The following is a 22,377-nucleotide window of genomic DNA, read 5'->3' on the forward strand; positions in this document are numbered from 1 at the left end:
TGACAGTAATGATACATTATATAACTCAGCACTAATGTTTGTGTTCTATCTGCTGTGCTAAGAGTTAGTGGGCATCAGAGCACAACAGCAAGAGGCTGTGATGTTCGATGCAGCTCTGCGAATAACTGACTAAACCAATGACCTAAAAATAGTTTGGAGGCCTGTGTTGACATTTCTTGCCTCTAAATACCTAATGAAAAATTCTTAATATGAATTTTGGCAGAATCTCTCACAAAGCTTAATTGAGGCCATTTTGTTGATGTTCTCTCCAATGAAATTGACACCAAGAATCAACTCAATTTAACTCAACCGAATCAAGACAGTTTCTTAGGGAATTATAAGAAAAGCTTCAATAAATGGGGAATTCATTTCTGCAGTCTCACATGTTGTAGGTAAAACCAAAAGGATGAATCAGTTCTGGGTTTCAGGTTGTTTTTGGGGTCACTGAGGTCACATGCGTGTCACAGTTCCTCATCCTGTGGGTCATTGTCTCCTGTTAGTTGTTTAACAAAGATCAGAATAACCAGTAGCATGGGAGCCTGGCTCAGTCACTACAGTTAAATGCATATATAAGTGAGTCGAGCTGCGGTTACAGCTCAACTTGGCCATTTCACTGGAGACTCTGAAGATGCTTTAAGCGACTGTGAGTTGACAGTCTTTATGGGCTTTTCAATCACAATTTCTGATGCTTTTAGTCTGACAGGAGACTTATACTTTACTGTTATTCCAAAAAGATGCAGACATATCTAACTTTGGAGCATGTACAGAGCACGTAGGCCCATTTGAGTGTAGTTGAGCATACACTAACAAGTGATTCAGTCCCTAACTGCATTATCTAGGTTGAATGTCAGGTTTTGAGACACCTGATTTCAATCGATTGGACTTACATGTTTACGTGTATTTTAAAAGTCTGAAACCAGACAGAACTGGAGAAGACTTTTGGGTGAGAGCTAATTGATTCTTCAAGAATCGTAAGAAGAAGTTCTTCTGTTTAAGCGCTTTGGATTATCATGACCCAAATGACTCGTAATGTACACATATTTAAAGATCTTCCCTGTATTAAACAATAAGCACACAGAATATAACATCCTGTCACTAGTTTCTTCTTCTTAAACGAGAGAAATTGTTTTTCAATTTCGGAAACTTGCCAATCCGCTTTCTCTCCAAAATGTAGAGGAAAAGACTGTTAAACTACCACGCTCATAAGGTTAGGAATGAGGCAAAACATGAAGCAACTATTATTTAAAGAACAATAACAACCTGTTCTTCTAGTTTAACCAAAAAACTGGAAACGGGGAGTGGAATGCAGCACATGAGGATTGCAAAACCTCTAAAGCTATATGACCTGTATTGTTGAGATAAAGGGGGATTGCGCACAGAAAGACAGAGCATATCCATTCCTTTTTATGCAAATCAAAACTAGACAACTGCTATCTACAGCTTCAAACTGAACAAAATATAAGTGGGATCTTTAGTAGATGGCAAAAGAAATACTGGCCCTAATTAGTCTTCAAGTAAAACTCTGCTCCCTCTGTGCACAAGCACTGCAACATTGCCAGTGAGCAGGTCACTCAACCTGTAACTTGGTCTGTTGAAGGTTTTCTGTAACCAGCAGCAGCTGTAGGCTGCAGGGAATGTGTGTCACTGTGTGAAAGGTGAGCAGGGATTTACTGAGAAAAGCAAATAGCAAACCCTCACTGGACTGTTTCCCTGAAGCTGATGTGGCATTTGTCCTTTAAACATAAATTACATAGTCTATTGAGCAAAACCAAATAAAATGTCATTCAAAGGGAGACAAACATGGGCACTGTGGTGTTCTTTATTAGCGAAACAGAGAATCTTCTCAATATTTGTGTTTTTTTATTTGTGTACACTTCAATTTAAAGCCACTGTTTCACTGTCGTCCAGTGCTCGAGGGAACCCAAACATAGAATGTATTTTCACACCAAACAAGACAGGAAAATAAACCTGAACAAGAGCAAGTGATTCATTGTCCCCAGAGCTGTTACCTGAAGCACATTTCGGTGTTTGAAAACAAAACAAAGCCCAAAGATATTATCTGTCATGGACAACAAACCACTGAATGGCTTATTCAAGGCATTGAAATAGGTCGTGGAAAGTGTCCTACCATGGAGTGGCCCACAATGAAGACGGGCAGGTCAGGATGGCGGGACTTCATTAGGTCGATGTGCTGAAGGGAGTCCCTGATGTAAACCTGAAAGTCTTTGATGTTCATCCTCTCTCCTTCACTCTGACCATGACCAACTGTGGAAGGAGGGCGAGAAGAAGAAGAAGTAGAAAAAGAAGAAGAGAGGGGTGTTACTGGCAGAGAAAATATGCAAAGAATATCTAAGAACTTTGGCTGTCTGTTGTAACTCCTGGATGTGGCTGCTTGTAGGACACCCCCCCCCTCCCACTGGTGGTGATTTCTAAACATGTAAAAAGCGTCTCAAATGATTGACTATTGGATGACGTAAGGATGAAAGAACAGAGACAAGAAGGATAAGAATGAGGAGGAAGAATACGGACAGAATAAAGACAGAAAAGAGGGTAGGAGGGTGGAAAAAGATGGAAGGTAACAAATAAATTGACGACATGGAGAAAATGAGAAGACAAGAAGATGGATGGAGGCCCTAATGATGAGAGGAGGAAGAAAGGTAAGGGAAAAGAAAGATGAGGAATGAAAAAAATTACAGCAAAAGGAAGAGGAACACATGAGAAAACAAGAGAGACTAGAGTTAAGTGGACAAATACTGCAGATAGGTAAAGAAAATAGCAGAGTAAGTCGGTAGATGACCAGATGACAGAAACCATGATACAAGAAGAAGACAGCTAAGAGAAAAGTGTGACTGACAGATGGTGAGGAGGGAAAATGTATGAATATGTATATGTATGTGAATATAGAAGATATATGTGTTCTCCTCAAGCTTTGTACTGCACTAACTGAGAGATTGGGCAGGCTGCCGTGGCAACCACAGAACCAACAACACCATCTCCTAAACATTCACAACATGTGCAGCTCACACCTTCTCACATTCGCTCTGCCATTTAATGTGGGGCTGTATTCATAAATGTATGCATCTCGTATGCGTGCAAAGAAGAGCATCGACCATGCTTGTTGTTTTTTAGCTCGTCAAAAGGAGAATGGTGTAGAAATCACTGTCCACTCACTGTCGCGTTGGGTGAGGGAGAACTGCAAACTTTCCTCCACGGCAGACCAGAGGCTGATTTTGTTGATCTGTATTTTGTTCTGCTTTTGAAGATCGCTGTTCTGGTTTAGTTGACATTGCATTTCGTCTTGCTTCCTGTTCTATTTTGTAGAGTTTGGCTTGTCTTTTCTGTTAGGCTTACATTCTGATTGTATTTGCATTCATTAAATCACCACTACCTGCCTTTTAATGTCATCAGCTCCCTCAGTATAAATACTCCTTGGTTCCTCTTGTCCATTGCTACATCCTCAATGTAGTTCCCCATGTTAGCCTGTCCTGTTTCTGTGCTTTTGTTCTGTCTTCAGTTTGTTCATTTTTGATTTCCTTGGATCTCATGACACACTCATTATTTATCTTAAAATAATGCCTCACTTTGCCCCAATCTACCCTCCCTAACCCTGCTCATGAGCCTGAACTTGAGTCCTCCATCTTCATCAGTTCTCTACACATTCAGACATATAAACCCTGCAGGAAGATGATCTCCTACTGTATAGTAGGTAAAGCTACAAAGGAGCCCTGATTCAGATGTTTCTTCTGGTATTCTTGGTCAGAATCATCTCATAGTTGGTGATGATACTGTGTAAACAGGAAATGTCTCTGGTAAGAAGCCTTGAAAGGAAATCTCATACCTTGAAAACTCTGTTGACTAATGCTTAAAAGAACAACTGTGCAGGCAATTAAAGGTGAGCCAATACTTCCAAATGCAGAGGACATCATCAGGATAACCATCCATTTAGTCCAGGACCCATTTGTGTTCACAATGCAAAACAAATGTTGCAATTTGTGGCCCAGATTATCTCTGAATGTCCCTTAATGTGTCAGATTATAAATGTATGCATCTATTTTCAAATCTTTTGCTTGTTACTTTATTTCTATCTGAAAAGAAATGCATTTGAGGAGGACATCTTCTTGCTTAGGTCAATGTCCTTTTTCTCAATTTAAAGACAGAAATCTAGATCTGCACCTGAATTTAGTGGGCTCTTCATCACACACTTCACCTCTTCGATGTGTTTTAAGATATTTATTTTGATAGTTTCGCCGATTCCTTCAGATATGCATTCCGCTCATTCTGACAGCAACTGAACACGCTGGCAACATGTCTGGATGAGTAGCCTAGTGTTTTTCCGCAACAACATCTTACATCAATCATTTTACAAGGTCAGACATAAGTTTAACATATCACTGTAACCATGACACAAGTCTATACTGTATGTAGTCACATATCTGCTTTGCAAGGAGGCAGCGAGTAAACCTGGCATATGACAAGCTTTTCAGAGGATTCCCACAGATTGTGCTATCAAATAATTAAATAATGCCAATGTCAAAACTGTCCCACTTATTGGATTTTTCTACCATAACCAGATTCACCAAAAGGTTTTTTTGTTCAATGCCTGAGCCACATGAACGAGGAAAAGCTCCTCCTCCTCACATGGGTTCTCGTTCAACAAGCTGAAACATGCTGAAAAGACTATTTCCCACCCCTTCACTTCGACAGCATCGAAGGAAGACTTCACCATTTTCGCATTATATCTCACTTTTTGTACTGTCCAATCTTCAAGTTTGTATCATGGTGTTCTCCTTCATTGTCAAGGGCTTAATGTAAAAGTTACCAATGTCTGTATGACAGAATGCTGTCACTTTAACAGACTGATGAAGCCATTTATGTTACACATTGGAAACTACACCAGTTACTTGTTAAAGGCCTGGGTATGTGATAGGTGTACAAATTAAGTAATATAAATAAGGGGGAAAAAAGTATGTTCAGCCGTAATTTTAGGATTTCAATTTCAAGTTTGCTCATCGGGAGTTAACCATTTGCAGGTTGATCTGTGACTATGTTGACTGGTAACAGATGCATCATGAGCCAGATGGAAGAAACCTCCTGTCTCTGCAGGATGTGAATGAAAGAACTGCACTTGAGACTGAAAAAAGTATAAAAGATCTCAATTGTTGAACTCTACAAGGAGTTGCCCGTGGTGGCGTGTGTGTGTCTGTGTACGCATGTGAATGTGAGGGAGATAATGTAAAACTAGTGTCTCCAAAGACTTGGTCCACTCCAGTATTTTCCTTTAAACACTGTGACATTTAACTATGAGTCACTGAACAAACTGCTCCTGTGTGAGGGGCCTCAGCCATTCATTCCTTTTTATCGTCTTTGTCTGCTTCACATTGGGACCTCCTCTGCTGTGAATATATTCCAAAGTATGCCGAACACAGCTGTTAACAGCAGGCTCAGATGCACTTTCACATGATGTATTCCTGATGTCTCTAAGATCTTCTCAGTAAAACCACTCAGACTCAGAGCTGAGCTTGGAACTGTCTATCCTTAGATAATATTGCTGGAGGGAAAATAGAATTTGAATCAACTCAATTATGGTGTAATTTCAAAACACATAACACAAGAACACTTTGAAAAAGTGGGAATGTTGATTTGTCTTGAATGGTTTATATCCAAACCTTTTGAGCAAATTTCTCTTTTACATGAACATATTTGCTGGAAAAGAAAATTGGAAGTTGCTGCTGCTTCAACATCAAATCTATGCTGAAGCTCGGTCTTCTCTTGGCTTAGCTCGATCAGATGCTACAGTGGACCTTTAATGTTTAAACACGGTGCTCACAAAGTTTCAGTTGGTCATGGATCCTAACAATAATTGGCTCCTAGGTCATAAACAGCAAAGAGTTGGCGCTGCTCTGGAGTAAGTTCTACAAGCAAAAAGCATATTTCAGTCTGGACTACAGAGACAGACAGATTAGCTGACTGACCTCCACAGAGTCATGCTGCTGGCTTTATTACTCTACATCTATTATTCTAAAATATACAATTATTTTTGGCAGAAAAAAGTCTTAAACTCTTGCATGGTGGTCTTTTCCATTGCATGAACAAAACACTTATCTAAACACTCACAAAAAACTAAAGCAAGACGACCAAAAAAGTGATATATGTCTAATGTTTTAAGTTGATGAAAACAGAACAAATCAGTGGATACACACAATCTAAGTATTGTATCATTTTAAAATGATGACAAAGGGGTGGAATGTTTCAGTGGTTTTGGTTAAAAAGTACAAAACATTTCAGCTTCCCACTTGAGTTGCTACAGCAGCTGATGTACTCAGAGAAAAATCTCTCTTTCACTTGTCTCTAACAAGCTGCTATTCATTAATGGCTTTAAGCCACGACTGTCACTGGCACAGAGGCGTTGTGTTTTCAGGCAGTCTATCCCACTGTACTTAATTCATTATCCCTAGAACACCTTGATGTTTTTTTTTTTGTTTGTTTGGCACAGATATTCACTTGGACCAGATCATCTGAACAGCTGGTTTAAAGATGTGTGCTTCTTTGCAACATCTGTATTTGAAGAATATTCTGCTGTCACGAAAACAACTTTGTATCCTGTTATAAGCTTTGTTGGCCATACATGGGAACGCATACAGAGAATATGATTTTGTTCTCCCACTTTGAATTAATTCTCTAAAACTGTAAATGTACTTGATAACAAAGTCGAGTCAGAATAGTTTTATTCATATATCTTTATTCATATTTGTCCAGCAAATGATATCCTTTATCATTTGACTCGGATGAGGAACGCCCCCCAATCACTAAGTAAAATGGAAACTTGGGTGTAAATTACAATTTGACACATTTCTATTCACAATTCTAGAGCTATTTCCCTTATGTTAGTAATTTTGAGCCACGCGTTTTGTCTAGGCGCCGGACCAGTTCTGTCATCACGGGGTTAGAGTTAGACAGTTCTGCTCAAAGCTCAAAGCTTTCATGAACACTTGACAAAACCAGCAGGTTTTTCTTGACTTGCATTCAGCTCACCGCTTACACACAAAGGTACTGCTGCAGAACAAAAGAGCAATGAACCACCTAATTAATTTTCTCTAAAAGGATTAGATCAATAAAGAATTAACAAGCACCAAAGGGATTTCTGTAAGCTCACGCAAAAGCTGTGCATGAACTACAGATAAATATGAGAGGCACAGTGAGTGTAAATGCATGCATGCGATTACAGTCCTGTGATATATGTTTGTCACTCACCGTGGTCATGTGCAAATACCAGCAGGGACAGATCCCTCAGTCTCCGTGCAATCTCATCATATGGCCCGCTGTGCTCCCCAGCTCCATGAACAATAAACACCAGAGCCCTAAAAGGAGAAGAATGGAGAGGAAAAATGTCAATTCACAAGCAAACCTACACATGACCCCTTTTATCTCTCTTTATCTGTTTTGTTTTTTTTTAATGCACGGGAGTGTCATGCTTCCGCAATTTACTGATAAAGTCCTCTACTGATCTCTTCGGACAGGACAGAAGCAGAAATGTTTAAGGATGGGGGGAAAGAAATCTAGCAGTTTCTCACTAACAGGCCATGGAATGTAATCACTATGGGGCATTTGGTAAATCAAGTATAAGAAGCTGTGCATCACTGACTGGACTGGATGTTCAGTTGTGTGTGGGGGACTGACATGAATGATGAAGGAAAAAAGGCAGGCTGAGAATGAAGCAGGCAGACTATGTATTCAGATAAAAAAAAACAGTTATCATCCATCTGCATATTTGTCTGTATCTACACACCCCTTCCTGCCTGAGTCAAAACAGAAACCGAGGAAGCCAGAGAAACCAAAAGGAATCCATAAATACAGTGAGAGCAGCTATGATGCTCCCACTATATTCCTAAAACTGTCATGTCTCTGAGCTAAAAGTATGGAGACTGGAACCATCAGTTTAGTTTTGTATTTTTAAAATGAAAAAAACATTAACTTTTTTTTTATTTTGAGAATTTATCTATTGCCTATGTTTTTATCAGATACACCCTATATACATGTAAGATGTGTCCTTAGAAGAGTCAGACACTCCTATATATTCCACATGCTCCCAACAATAGACTAAAACAACATGGACATAATTATTGTGAGGGTCAGGCTCCAAACCAGCCCGGAGTCCAAGAGACTCGCGTTCAAAAAGCTTTTCTCATGATGTCATTAGGTAATTTCACTCCCTCTGATATGTGCGCTAATGGGCCTTCTGTAAATAATTCAATTATTTTGGTTTTCGGGACTTGATAGAACAGATTGTAAAGCCTGTGAGCCAATGGGAGTCACTGACAAGCCATACTGATAAACATGTTTTTCATGATAGTCCTGTAATGGACTGTTGGCCCTTATAGGGTGTTCCCCGCCTGTCGTCCTAAGACACATGGGACTGCAGACCCATGAAGAGAAAATTAGTACATTAACGAATTTATGTATGACTCAATGTGGCTCTAACTCACAGGAGATGCCTTTTATTAGAGCTCTTCAACTGGCCCCTAATTTTAAACATCCATACACTAATATTGCTGTATAAAGCTGTATAAACTGGTAAAGAACTAATTTATTATTGTTGTAAATAGAAAAAAATAGTCTTGAGGATCATTTTTTTCTCTCTGAATTTCTTTTCTTTTCACTCTACTGGCATTTCAGGAGAATGAAACATTTCAGCAATATCAGCCATCAATCAGCACGGTTACACGCACAGTGTTATAAAGTGCTTTACAATAAGGGATAAGGTTAGTTAGAGTCAAATGGATGATCACAATAACGCAATAATAAAACGTGTGATAAATGTATCAGACATTGCCAAAGGCTTTCAGAGAAAGGAAAGTTTTAAACAGGATCTGAATGGAGCAACAGACTTGGTGTGTCTGATTTCAGTGGGCAAAGAGTTCCATAAGATAGGGTTATGACAACCTGTGATCACGGAACAGTTAACAAGCAACTATCTGTGGAATGTCAGGGGGGAACATAACAGGTCAATAAGTTTGCGATGCATTTGAAGTAAGGTCCTCTCTGTGGGAGAATTAAATTAATTTTATTTCCTTTATTTAGACAGGAAAGTCCCATTGAGATACAAGAGCTCTTCTTTCAGGGAGTCCTGGTCCTGGTCAGATTATCATACCTATAAGTAAAGTTGAATTCACCACAGAGAGGGAGCAGCACTGAAATGCCTAAGTGCTTTTTCTCTGTGAAAAAGCAGCAGTGCTCAGAAGCCTGCAAGAGCTTCAATAAGTAGCAGCAGCAGCAGACAATTAACACAAATGCACTCAGAGCCAGAAGAAGAAGGGAATGAAGTGAAACAAGGAGAGAGAGAGAGAGAGAGAGAGAGAGAGAGAGAGAGAGAGAGAGAGTGAGGGGTGGAGTGGGGGGGTGAGGGAGAGTAGAACAGAAGTAGCTGTTCATCAGGCTTCATTAGCACAATTCACTCACGGCTCTTTCCCTTTTTTTTGGGAATCCATCGCTTGGGGCAAAGAGTTCCTCTGCACTCAAAATGAATGTGAATGTGAGTGAATGAGTGTCTTTGTGTCAATATAACGTTCTGCAACACACATCCAGAGAAGCAGCAGAGTCTTAATGGGGTTAACACAGTGCACACTCCATTTGCAATTTCCTGCTTTTCTTACTAAGATTCAAGATCCATGCTTGATTTTCCAAAATACCTCTTTGGTCTGTTGGATACCCTCACTTTCAGTTTCTCTCTGTGTGTTTGTCGATGCTTGACAGCAAAAGACTATATAATATTTACCCTGCAACATGAGGCATCTGCAGACGAGTGCCATCATTCAGGCATCCTCAGTATGTTGGCTCAGTCGTGTAAGGCCAGCAGACTTTTTCCACTTTGCTAGTGGTGCTCTAGCAAGTGATGCCTCTATGGGCTGAGATGTTTTGACACATACAAACAATTCCTTTACCTGAATGAGAGCATATCTCCCTAAGCTGATAAGAAGACCGGTGACAGTTAGACTATTTCAAATGTGATTTAAATATTCCACAAAAGTTGGTTTTGGACACTGTTCAGACTAAAATTAGGGCTCAAAAATGTCTCAGTGTCTATATACTTTCCCACTTATCACCATACTTATCAAGACATGATTTCGGCGATTAACTTATCAAGTGAAACTATTTGATTGGTACAGTGATGTTCAGGAGTGGGTGTCTTAAAAACAAACGCAAATGTAAATGAGCATTTAACTCCATCCAGTGGTGTGGCAATCTGCATTATCCCTGTCACAATTAATTCTTGTTTAGAGATGTAGCAATTACGTTATATAAAGCTGAAACACTTCTTTTCACTTCTTTCGTTGCATTATTTCACTTCACTCTTCAGTCTTTTCTCTCATGGGAACTAGAGACCCACTTGTCTCTCACACAGTTTCCATTACGGGAACAACATGGCTTATAACCAGCCTTATTAAAACACCCAGAAAGCCTGAGAGAGAGTTTATACCTCCCATTGGCTTTACACGGAGCTACTCCAAACAACTACAGATCCTAAACAAAGCCAAGGCCCTAATCCCCTTCATGCAATGGTGGTGGACTCTGCAAGATTATATAACTTATAAACCTCCAAATGCTTACATGGAAAATTGTTAGTGACATTTCTTGCATACCTACTGATACTCACAGACTTTAGAAATTAGAAACCCATGATATGAATTTCCCTGTCTTTGTCAGATGGAAATGTGTTACTAGGCCGCTGTTTTGTAAAGTGAAGAATCCTAATTTCCCAGAGGGAACCACGACTGATAAGAATTTAAAAGTGTGCTTCATTAACCGTAACCGTGTTTTCTAACTCCTAATGCTGTAAGTACAGTTGTTGTCCGATGTAGGATGTTCATGCTCAGATAAGACTTGCACATGCATCTTAGTGTACTTCTCCCTTATCCTTTTACCATGAATAGATATAGAAAACTGAGATGCTTCTTTTGACATTGCTGCTTTGAATCTCCAAAATCAACTGTAACTAGTTTAATTATTCAACGATTTTTATCTAGTTAGCTTAAAAAATGAGAAATTGGACAGGATGCTGATTTCTATTTGGTATTACATTTAGTTACGTAGTTATCTTTTCAAGATATGCCTAATTCTGTATCGGTCGGTAGGGGCCAAAGGTCAAGAGAGAATGACCAAGCATATATATCGTAATGGAATTACCGGTAATGGACAAAAACTCTTTAGAACTCAGTTAGATGTGCACTTCCATGTATTGCTTAGTTTGTTAGGACATAAATATTTATGTAGCGTTACATTCTGGGATCTGCTTCCATTTTGGGAAGAAAAGCACAGTACTCCAAATGTAAACTATCCCCTTTCTTCTGTAAAGATTTGGTAGAAGAGTTGTGGTGTTTAGTCATAAAGTAGCAGCGATAAAGGTATGAGTAAAACTCTAGGGAATGTATATAAGTCAAAAAATAATATCCTCTTAAGTGTTGGAAACATGACTGTATGCATGCATATGTGTACATTATATAATATGTAATAGGTATGTGACTTAGGTATAAAAGTAAAGAGCCCAAGATTAAAGGAAAACAGTGGATGGAACCGCAGATTTACAGCATATGAGAGCATAAAGGACATAAACAGGTTCTGAAAAGCTACCAAAGCAAAAAGAACACTTGTAAGAGCAAAATAAAGTTTGATTTTAGTTTGAGCATTGTTTCACTATCTGTTTTTTTTTTTTTAACTAAGAGGAAGTTAAATAAGCATAGCATCACCAAGCTGACTAAATATAAACCCCCTCAAAAAAATAACATGTCCTTGCTCCACCAAAGACAAGTTATGAGACTATATCTTCTGAATCAACAGCAAACTTCTTATTTACTCCTTAGTTCTTAACAAGCAGTAACCTGCCATCCTGAAACATGAAGCCAACATAGAGGAGCCAAAAACTGTGGTTTAGGTCGTCTTTACAACTAAATTGCCCTTTTCTGGAGTGATTTTTTCCTAACTCAAACTTAAATTTTAGTATTTATTATGGGCAGGGCTGCATATTGTCCTCAAATGCAACCCTGGCATGCCAGTTGTGGCTGCAAAACCTAAAAGTGCTGACACAAACACCAGTCCACAAAGCAATGGGGGACATTACCGTGGTCACATCCATCTTTTATGTACAGTCTTTAGCTCTGGGCGCTTATATTTACTCTTCAGTAACACTTTTTTTAAGTGATTATGTAATGACCATGGTATTGAACAGCACTGTGTAGACATAATACACAGAATTATGGTGTAATATAAGGAAAATGCTTCTTTATTCTTGATTATTACAGCGAGTAATCTCTCACAAAAAGATTGCACTGTAATTTAAGTCTGCTTCATTCGAGACATTTTAGTTCTGTTTCTAATTTAAGAAACCATCAGACTTTGCGCAAGTATAAATTCCCAGGTGACAAGACAAAACAAAACACATATGACAGAGAGTAACAACGAGAAAGGATGCAAGAAATTGGGAAGTCATTATTTAGAGTGTGACAAAGTGGGCTGTGCAGAGAAGAAAACACAAGAAAGAGGAAATCACAGTGTGATGGAGAGTAATGATGGCAGACAGACTGCAGGCAAGCACCACAGGAACATTTACACCAATGGGACAACAGTTAAACCAAAAACACGCTAAAGTATAGCTCTACACAGTTAAATGTTTCAGTCTCATTTTATCTGTTCACCAAAAATACAAGATGATTTGCACATTTGAATGCAATTGTGAAGGATTAAACAGGTAATGCTGCATTGGATATGCTAACCATCTACCTTCATGCAGCAGAGAGCGGTTTAGATGCACATTCAAAAGTGGGCTTACTTTAATGTTTAACTGATGTATCGCTTACTGATACTACAAAAAAGAATCAGCGGAAAACATACTGAGAAAAACACTAATTCCTTTAACTTATATGACAATTTTCCTCCTGTGGATAAAATTACAACCAGTTAGCAGTTTTTGACCAGTTAGCATTTAACCTACACATCGTTTGGGACTGCTTGTTCAGTGTTTCTCATTCAAAAATGTGTGTCAACACTACAACATTTTAAAAAAAGACAGCCTCTGATACTACCAAATATTGCTGGAATCTAAACTTTGTACATTGTCATTGCAGCTTTGTACTGTATGACCCTTTTGTTCACTTGTTATGTTAGTGTATCTTTCGTTTATGCACCTTATGAGTACCTCCTGTTGCAATATCTACTTTTTCCCACCAAATGACCTATAATGCCATTTATGCCATTTATACATCTGTATTGCAGTACAATCAACATGATTTCCAGATTTCATAACAGTTACCATACATTGCAAATTGACATTTGTCCATCCTGTTATTTGAATGATCCAGGCCATAGTCTGCACCTGCTGATTTGCATATGCAGTAATCATGTCTAACTACTGAGTAACTCACCTAAAAGCCGTTCTTGTCTGGTCTGTTAGTCATTTTCAGTCACTAGTTCACGGTGAATAATTGCAGCTGGGACTTGGAATCACCCACTCATTGGATTTTATGAAAATATAAGTGTCCCGCTTATTTAATTCGTTCAGTTGCTCAAACACGATTTACTCCCAGGCACAAACACGAAGGGAACTATTATACCAAATGCCATTTGTCTTTGTAAAGTATCCTTGGCGTACACAGTAGAATGTAGCAGTGGGGAAATTAAATAGCCTGACACTGCAGAAACACAAACATGAAAGGAAACTGAAGCCACGTGCAGTGAAAACGCTGGTAACAGCATGACCCATTTACACAACCTGCGAGTGCATGTTTGGGACTATCGGCTGCACACAAAGATGAATGCTACGTAAAAATAAAAGCTTTCAATGCATACATGGATCCAAGTGTATCTGAGTGTTCATGTGTTCAAAGTTGGAAATCTGCTGAAAGCTCTGTCAATTATTATAGATGTCCTGCTATCTTTCCCTTATTACCTCTCACCCACTTCCTGCTCCTAATGAAAGGACCTTTCAGTAGCCTTTGACCCGATTTTCATTCTCACTACAATAAAAATGTTTTAAATGAAAATATTATATGTTTTGTATTTTTGCTCTATTACCCAGACATCACAGCTTTGTTGTTTCAAATATACAGCTTGTAAAACAATATTACATCATTGAAAACCAGCACCAATGGAATGAATCTTTCATTCACTCATCTACTTGTCTACATTTCCAGGTACATATAGGTAAAAATGTCCGAGAGAAAACATTAGTTTCTTTTTTTTAAATTGTATTCAGTTGACCGTAACTGTTACTCATTAACATCATCTGAAACATGAGAAAAGCTTTGCTCTACATGTCAAAATCAAAATCAATGTTTCCCAGTATTTCAAGATGACAATTAACAGAAAGGGCTGTAACAACAAAAAGGTTTATCATAAGGGCTATTCTGGTGCTTTGTAGACTGTGTGTCAGATGTTCAGGCCACAGAACAGGCATTACAAAATGTGCATTTTAGTCCTAGATTTACAGTTCTTAAAGAGCTGCTAAGAAAACAGACAAATGACTGAGGTAGTTTTTAGTCCTTTTATCTACATTTGTTTCCTGTTTTCTGCTTGTCGTGCGTTGGAGAAACATTCTCTCTCAGACAATATGAGTTACATTCAGGACTCAAAGTGACTATCCTGGTATCTCTAAAACACGTTCTTCTTCCTCCTAAAGATTCACAAGGATGACTTACTGAACTGCCAGAGTTAAACAAACATACTGGAAGAACCACTTCCTTTTATCTTTAGTTTACCTCCTGGTTGCAGGCGCTTTCCCCTCCCAATAGTTGTTTTCGGTCTGGTTGAATACTTTGTGTATTATTCTTGGATGATTTCACACAAAGGTCACACTGACCGCACTTTGCATGGGACCTTTCCTTCTACTCAGTTTGGGGTTGCAAGACAAAGCAATTCATTATGTGGTCCATGATTAGCTGAAAAAAACATAAGCAGGCTCACTCCATGGTTACAGCACAAACATCGTCACCAACTGTGGTGATTTTAACAAAAGTTGACTTAAGTGGATCTTAAGTGGATGGTAGATGGCTTAATCAGCCCTGTTAATGATCAGTTAACTGAACGTGTTGCTTATCTTCATTTAATGTAATATTAAACTGCATCTCTGGGTTTTCAGTTGTTGGTCGTAAGCCAAAAGAGAAAAACACATCACCTCCTGCTTTATAAGATTGTTAGTTTTTGCTATTTGTAAAAAATACATGAATAAAAGCCCCTTTATAATTAGAGGTGTAATGATAGAAAATGCCTTCTTATTTAATGATGTGTTGATGAAGTAATGCTATTTGTTGTGTTGTTAATAGCACTGTAGATTGGTGAAAACTATAACGTTTGAAGATCTTTCAGGCACAGAATGAATTATACAATAAATATTTTTTGTTTATGATCCTGGGGTATGAATAAATCATGGATTTGCACAACTCTTACACCCCTCATTAGAACACATTGGTTATATTAACAGTGACACCTCCCTTTTAAATCTGTTGTTCTGTCCTCAGAGTTATGGCTGCTGTTTGACTGCAGTCTCAAACAGCAAACCTTGACTTTTCGTTGAGTTTCAAAGCTTATCACTGCACCAGCTGCAACGGAGACTGATACGAGACTTTTCTTATCTGAAACGAAAAAGATGAACCACACTGTGCTGCATTCAAAAAAACTGTTCTGCCGCTACTTCCAATCTCTCTCACGTTTTTAATTAATACATATTCTGTGAAGTGCTTTGAGTGTCTGGAAAATCTGCATTTGCAAAACCAAAGATTCAGTAAATTTGGGTCTAACACACGGGGTCACTTTTATCAGAGGTTCAAGCGAAGGCTGTTTGAAAAACAAATGGCTGACTGCATCCAGAGCAGTTATACCCCCTGATAACATTCAGTATTATTATATCAATCAAATTTGTTGACGCATTGGTCCGATTGGTTAGGCATCAGCAACACTGCACTTGTGAGTCTCCCAGACTTGAACAGCAACAGTCTCTTCAGCTTGTAAAACTTTCTATAAACCTACTTCATCCAACTTTATATGAGCTGCAATCTCAGCGAAAACATTCTTATGAGTCTGAGAGGCGGTGAAGAATTTAGGCATCCTGTGAAAATTCAAATGCAGCTTTTGTGGTCTTCTTACTTTGACATGAATCAATTGTTGTGAAGCTGCTGAACACAAGGAATCAAAACCCATCCAATCTGCACATCAAAAGGGAATCAAAACGCTCACTCTCAGCAGCTTCGGTGCACAATATTTTACCATACATATGAATTAATGTGGGTTAAACCATATATACATGATGATATGTGTTCTTGGGACTCCCGAACGTCTGCCTCCTCTACGTCTGCTTGCAGTTTTAGCATTTTGACAGGTTGACTTCCAGTGAGAAAGCGCTTACATAACCCTTCCAACGCTGCAGCTTACAACACAGAGGACTCTGCAGATATTTTAATCCTGCAGTGATTCAGCTTTTCACTTCTAAATGGGATTCGCAGGAGAAACATAAAGCTGTTATGGTGTGCCACTATAAATCATTTTGTTATGTGGTCAATCAAGTAGCTGAGACAATAGTGGAGACTTTTAGACTATTCTGTATTTCCAAATGTTTTGATGGCAAAGTTTACCTATATTAGCAGCCAGAGTGATAAAGAGCTTTTATATGAGGCAGGAGTGTGAAGGCTTTAGTCCACAGTAGCATGGTGGGCTGCTAATAGGTCCGGTGTTGGCCTTGTCTGGCATGCTAACACAAAAACAACACTTCAGTGTTCGCGACTAATATTCACAAATACAAACACACAGGTACACAAACATCCCTGTAAACTGAAGATGACTATGGCATAAACACACACACACACAGAGACACACACATACACTCGCATATGCTATTGTAAACCATAAACCAGGGTTTATGGAGCAATAACACAGTAGAGGCACAACCGCAGTGTCAGTTAATGAGTCACTGCTCAACTGGCTGAAATGTGTGAGCCAGCGTGTGTGTTTTAATACTATCTTGATTCCAGATGTTTTGTGGGTTTGCAGCTTCTGTCACCTCACACTGCCTCTCTGCTCTCACTCCGCATGCAACTATGTGGGTCATTAGGGGGTGTGACATCTGTGTTGTGTTTCTTTCTGTGCTCCAGCAGCGATGTGTGTGGAGGGTGCAGTTGCCTCAAAAAGTGTGAGAGCACATACCGCTGGGGCCTCCAATGGGAGGCTGTGGAAACTCTCACTACAACTGTAAACCAGCCAGAACTGTTTTACTTAAGAAATTCAAGCCATTAATCTAGTTCTGTTGTTTGGTGTCATTTTGGTGTGGAGGCGATGCTGTCGTTTACGCAGCAGAATGCCGGATGAGTCAGGAATTTCAGGCCTTTTTAGCAGATGAATTCTGATGCTGTTCCCTTGTGTGTAGAAGGACATCTGGACACAAACATGAAAACAAGACTTTGTGCCTTTATTTGCCCTTATTTCCTCACTCTTGAAAGTTTTAACAGCGAGGAATATTATGTACTACTTTTGAAACAGGGCCTGAGGTTTTCCAAATCAGGGTTTATGATTTCAAATGATTAACTCTGTCTTTAAAAGGCAGAAAATGTATGTAATAATTCAACAGTGACAAAAAATATGGACAAAATGGCAAACCTAAATCATGATGTGGTCAAACAACAGATTCTACATTGTTGTTGTTAAACGGGGTCATGACCCAGTATGAGTCTCTGGAAAATCTGGTAGTCCCCGCTATGAGGAGATTAACATAGTTAAAAGGATATAATCTGCCATGTGTCACACAAAGAGACTAAACTGTCCAGATTTCCTACAGATCACAACAGTTTTTATTAGTTTCTATACTCAAGTTTTCTGTCATTAAAGCTCTTAGATCTTCAAAGTGCATCAAAGAAGGTCGATGAGCCCAAAAAGATCATTAAAATATCAAGTAAACTATTAAAACAGAAATTTTCCAAAGTGGGTAGAGAGTGCTGATAAGAGATTTGCTGCAGATAAGAGTCTTGTTGCAGTCACACTGACTCCCAGCGGCTATTTGAAATTGAGACCTTTATTTAAAAGATAAATTAACACTTATAAGTGTGTACTAATAAACACTGAGAGTGGTTACACCGACAGAAACGTTAGAACTACCACACATGGTTGGAATAACACACCTAACTATGTACTGTCAGTTAAATCCTGAGTATGTGTTGGGGCCCCATTTGTTGAGGTCATGTGACTGCATAACTGAAAACAACCATGTGGTCACAGTCACTTGCAGAATTACAGGATCGTATAACGGCACTTGAAATTAAACCAACTCTGTTGATAGCCGAAAGATTGATCTTTATTTCAAAGGCCAACACACAGACTGAAGCACAAACACATTTTCAGTCCAATCTCCGCTCTCCACTGACCTTGGCGGACCTGCGGGCTCCCAGTAGCGGCAGAACAGGTGCAGTCCGTCGGCATTGACGATGTGCTGCAGCTCGGTGTAGGGGACTCCCTGCGGGCTCCGCCGCGGTGAGGCTCCCGGCTCGGGCATGGAGGGGTCTTCTGCAACAGAGACACGGAGCAGCGATGACAACACATCGTTGCCGTAGAGGAAGCAGCTGACGGCGGCGACGATCAGGCAGGCTGCGGTGGTCACGGCGTTCATAACGTATGGTTGTTGTTGTTGTTTATGTATTTTGGCGCGTGAACTAGGCTTGCTCCGGTGATGACAGTGTATATGGGTTAGCCAGGATCTAATTCTGAGCTGCGCGCGCACACGAACACACACGCGCGCAGAAGCAACGTTGTCAAAGCGACTAGTGTTACGTCACGAGACCATATGCTCTGCTCTCCACCACCCTCACAGTTTTTACACCTCTCCCTGTCCAATTCACTTCATGTTCACTGTCATACTAAAACTACACAACTAAGCCTCTCGTATACAAACACTGAGTTGGACTACTACTACATAACAGGCTACTTTTCCCACTTATTTTTCTCTTTCCAATGAATAATGTATCGCACACTGAAGCACAACACACACACAGCTGCCTCTTCATCTCTCGCATCACCCTTGAGGCTCGGGTCCAGCTACACATACCTAACCTATATCTAGGCTGCACAGTTAATGCCAAAGGCGTCGTTATAGTTCGCCCTCCACCTGACACACCTCCACCCGTAGGTAGAAAATAGCCCAGGAGCGAAGCTATTTCTCGAGGTGATGGGGTGTCGTCTTACAGGTTTAAGACCTGACAGCACAAAGCTCACCCTTTTATAGGCTAAAGGTCGTAGCTGGTGAGAACTAATCAATTATTGTTTAAATAAACAGCCCATATTGGTCTTTAAAAGCTTTAATTCATGCTCGAAGCTACAAACGTCTGCCCGGTATTATCTCTAGGCTACTACACTGTGGATTCCCCGTAAGGATTGATGTCAGTCAGTAATGTTTCTACAACCAGGACAACACAACGGGAGTCTATTAAATTTTGATTGATTTTTACCCTCGATAATAGACTAATAGGTCTATTTCTGACTGTTGCCAGTTCCGTGTAGAGAAACATGGTTCATGTCTGTGTGGGGTCATTACAGAGCGCGCAAATTACTGAATGAAAAATTAGTTAATCGTTTGCATCACGCATGTGGAAATGATCGTTAATCACAATGAACTTGCGTGCTGGGGATCGTAAATGGAAAACGCTCTCATGGTGTGTGTGCGTAAAACCTCGCTTTTGTTTGAGCTGCAGACAAACATGACCACCTTTACGCACTGGGAAGGACGCAACTGGACAGTAGAACGACAGAGACTCTATTGAATGATTTCATAAAAGGTACAAGCGACTCCTATGCCGTGTTTCTGTTAACGCTGACATTACAGCCTCATAATGATCGACTCATCTGCTTTGGATGCTGATATCGACATCAGCGCGTGCACTGTAGAAGTAGATATGTGCGCTGTGACAGAGGCAGTAGGTCTGAAGGATTTAGATAAATAAAGCCAGAGCAGAAGTGCGATTCTCTAAAAACTTACGTTAAAAAAACTATGTTTTAAAACTTAATGTTTAAAGCTAAAGTCAAATATGCTGCTGATGATAAACAAAATAGTCAAGCCTCTAATCTTGTCCCGCAAACGCACGCTGACTACGATAAGAACATTACCAGATTAGGGAGATGAACCGACCTGCTCCGGAGCGTCTGCGGTGAAGTTTCAGCTCCAATTTCTTTCTCTCTTTCTTTCAATAAGTCAGTTTTCCCGAGCCACCCGTCAAGACAAGAATGGAGTCGGCGACGTTTGAGGAGAAACTAAATAAGTGTTCGCACACACACCCTCTACCCCCTCTCTTGGTTTCTGTCTCACTCATACATATTTTCCCCAGAGGCGGAGATGCATCTTTTCTATCGCTTTTAGTTCAGCCTCGTTCACTGTGGAAATAAAGAGCATGCGTGAACCCTCATAGTTCACATGTCTGCATACCAAGATCAAGATATGAATGTATAAATAGTATCACGGGTCTCGCCTCCCTCATTTGTTTTAAGTTCCTCATCGGATGAAACAACAAGCCTTTTAGAGTAAAGTGAATAAGCAGGTGTTTTGTTTCCTCACAAGCAGCACAATGTTTCGGACCAGTTCACCCTCTTCTCCTTTTTCGTTACACGCTTAAGCAAGAAGACGGCATAGTTGAAGCAACATTTACAGATTCCTTATTTTTGCCATGCTTGATGTGTTACGAAAATGCCGAAATACAACGACGGGGAAGAATGTGATTACACACTGCAATGAAAACATGAAGGAAAACAATACCAAATTAAAAATGGTTGCGAAAAAGAGAAGAAAAACAGCTTTGCAGATATTATTTGACAGGAAATTAACCCAATACTTGTGCGAGCCATAAGAGGAAACAAACAGTGTACTGTGTGAGTAAAGAAAAGACACATATAACAGAGGGACATAACCTCCTGGTCTTGAAAGTGAAGCCAAGTGCTTTAAGAATGCATTCCTCTTCAAAGTGACACCATATTGTATGGAATTCTATGTAAAAATTAGCCAACATCTCACTTGATTTATACATTTTCCTCAAAAGTTTGTCATCTCAGTTAGTAGTGTATCAAATTCTTCAATATAGTATGATGTTGATTTTGCAAATTGCCCCATGCAGCTCAGGAGACAAAATCTAGAGAGAAGATTCAGTGTGATTCGCTGGTTTCCTTGGCTGTACACTTTTTTTATGAACAGTCTTCATATAAAATTGACTAATTTGGATTTTCATTGATTTAGTTTGATGTGAGTATTGTGAAATGCATTGAATTGGATTATGATTTAATTTCATTGGCCTGTATCATTAACGTTCCTTATAACTTTTGTTATCAAAAGTCAGTATATATGAATGAAACTGAACTGAATACATTATAAATTGATTTAGAGCAACATACATAAAGCAAGGTATAGTGGTGGGGGGTTGTATTGTGATTGACAGGGTGCTGGTAAGAGGCATGGGTGGTAGGCCTGATTGGAATGGTTTCAGAGGCTTTTCTTTACATAGCATGACTAGTTGGTGATAATGTAATGCATTTTCACTCTCAACTCGTCACATATTGATTGTTCTTCAGCCCTTGGAGTCACATTTGAGCACAGTACCATTTTAGCTGACTTTTTTACATACAAACGAATGGTTTGCTGCACATTCAGAGTTTGAAAAGTTTGAGGTGGATTAAAACCCAGCATCATCTAGTAAACTAGAGTTTGTGTCTGGTGTGGGACTGTCAGACTTTGCTATATGACGATGGCAATTTTTTAAGCTGATTATTGGTTCGTCTTAGACATCAGAACTAGTAAAGCTGCAGCAGGTTTAGGATGTAAGTTCAAGAAAAAAAAGACAGCAAATGGGTACACTTTGTGTGCAAGGAGCTCTGACCCCTCAAAATCACCACAATTAATTACACCCTGGATGGGTCGGCAGCCTATCACAGGGCCACATAGAGACAAAAGAGGCAAACAATCATCCACGCTCAGACTCACTCCTAGGGTCAGTTTAGAGTCACCAATTAACCTGACATGAATGTTTTTTGGTGGTGGGTGGAAGCCAGAGAACCCACACATACACGGGGAGAACTTACAAACTCCCCACAGAAAGGGATTGAAAACAGGAACCCTAACCGCCACAGCTAAAACTGGGAGCAAGTGATGAATATAAACAAATAAAAAACAACTTTGCTGTCTCTCTCCAGGCTGGACACAGACCTGTTACTTATGTAGAAATATGGATAAATACAGATTTAAGTTACAGACCTCTGAATCACATCTTGCAAGCAATTGATGAGGAGAAAACTGCATCTACTCCCAACAGAAAAGGCTGTTTCTTATGGGCTGTAGCAGATAGTCATCAATGCAAAGGAACAACTTAAAAGTAGCTT

The 22,377-nt window shown here is 39.6% G+C and overlaps 1 protein-coding gene across 2 annotated transcripts in view; it reads right to left on the reverse strand.

The window, feature by feature from the left end:
• Nucleotides 1-20,432, reverse strand: part of mgll (monoglyceride lipase) — a 35,862-nt gene extending 15,430 nt beyond the window's left edge. Inside the window, exons 1-4 of one of the 2 annotated variants that reach the window (XM_072366176.1) lie at nucleotides 20,147-20,432; nucleotides 18,393-18,531; nucleotides 7,252-7,358; nucleotides 2,129-2,265 (exon numbers count right to left, since the gene is read on the reverse strand). In XM_072366176.1, coding sequence (XP_072222277.1) covers nucleotides 2,129-2,265; nucleotides 7,252-7,358; nucleotides 18,393-18,520 — 372 coding nt within the window. In that variant the 5' untranslated portion in view covers nucleotides 18,521-18,531; nucleotides 20,147-20,432. Of the gene's footprint in view, nucleotides 1-2,128; nucleotides 2,266-7,251; nucleotides 7,359-18,392; nucleotides 18,750-20,146 lie in introns of those variants that run through there. The other variant, XM_072366175.1, reaches the window with a different exon arrangement.
• Nucleotides 20,433-22,377: the final 1,945 nt, after the last annotated feature.

This window comes from Leuresthes tenuis, unplaced genomic scaffold (genome assembly GCF_036924035.1).
Source record: "Leuresthes tenuis unplaced genomic scaffold, fLeuTen1.0.hap1 SCAF_16, whole genome shotgun sequence".
In the NCBI taxonomy this organism is placed as follows: domain Eukaryota; kingdom Metazoa; phylum Chordata; class Actinopteri; order Atheriniformes; family Atherinopsidae; genus Leuresthes; species Leuresthes tenuis.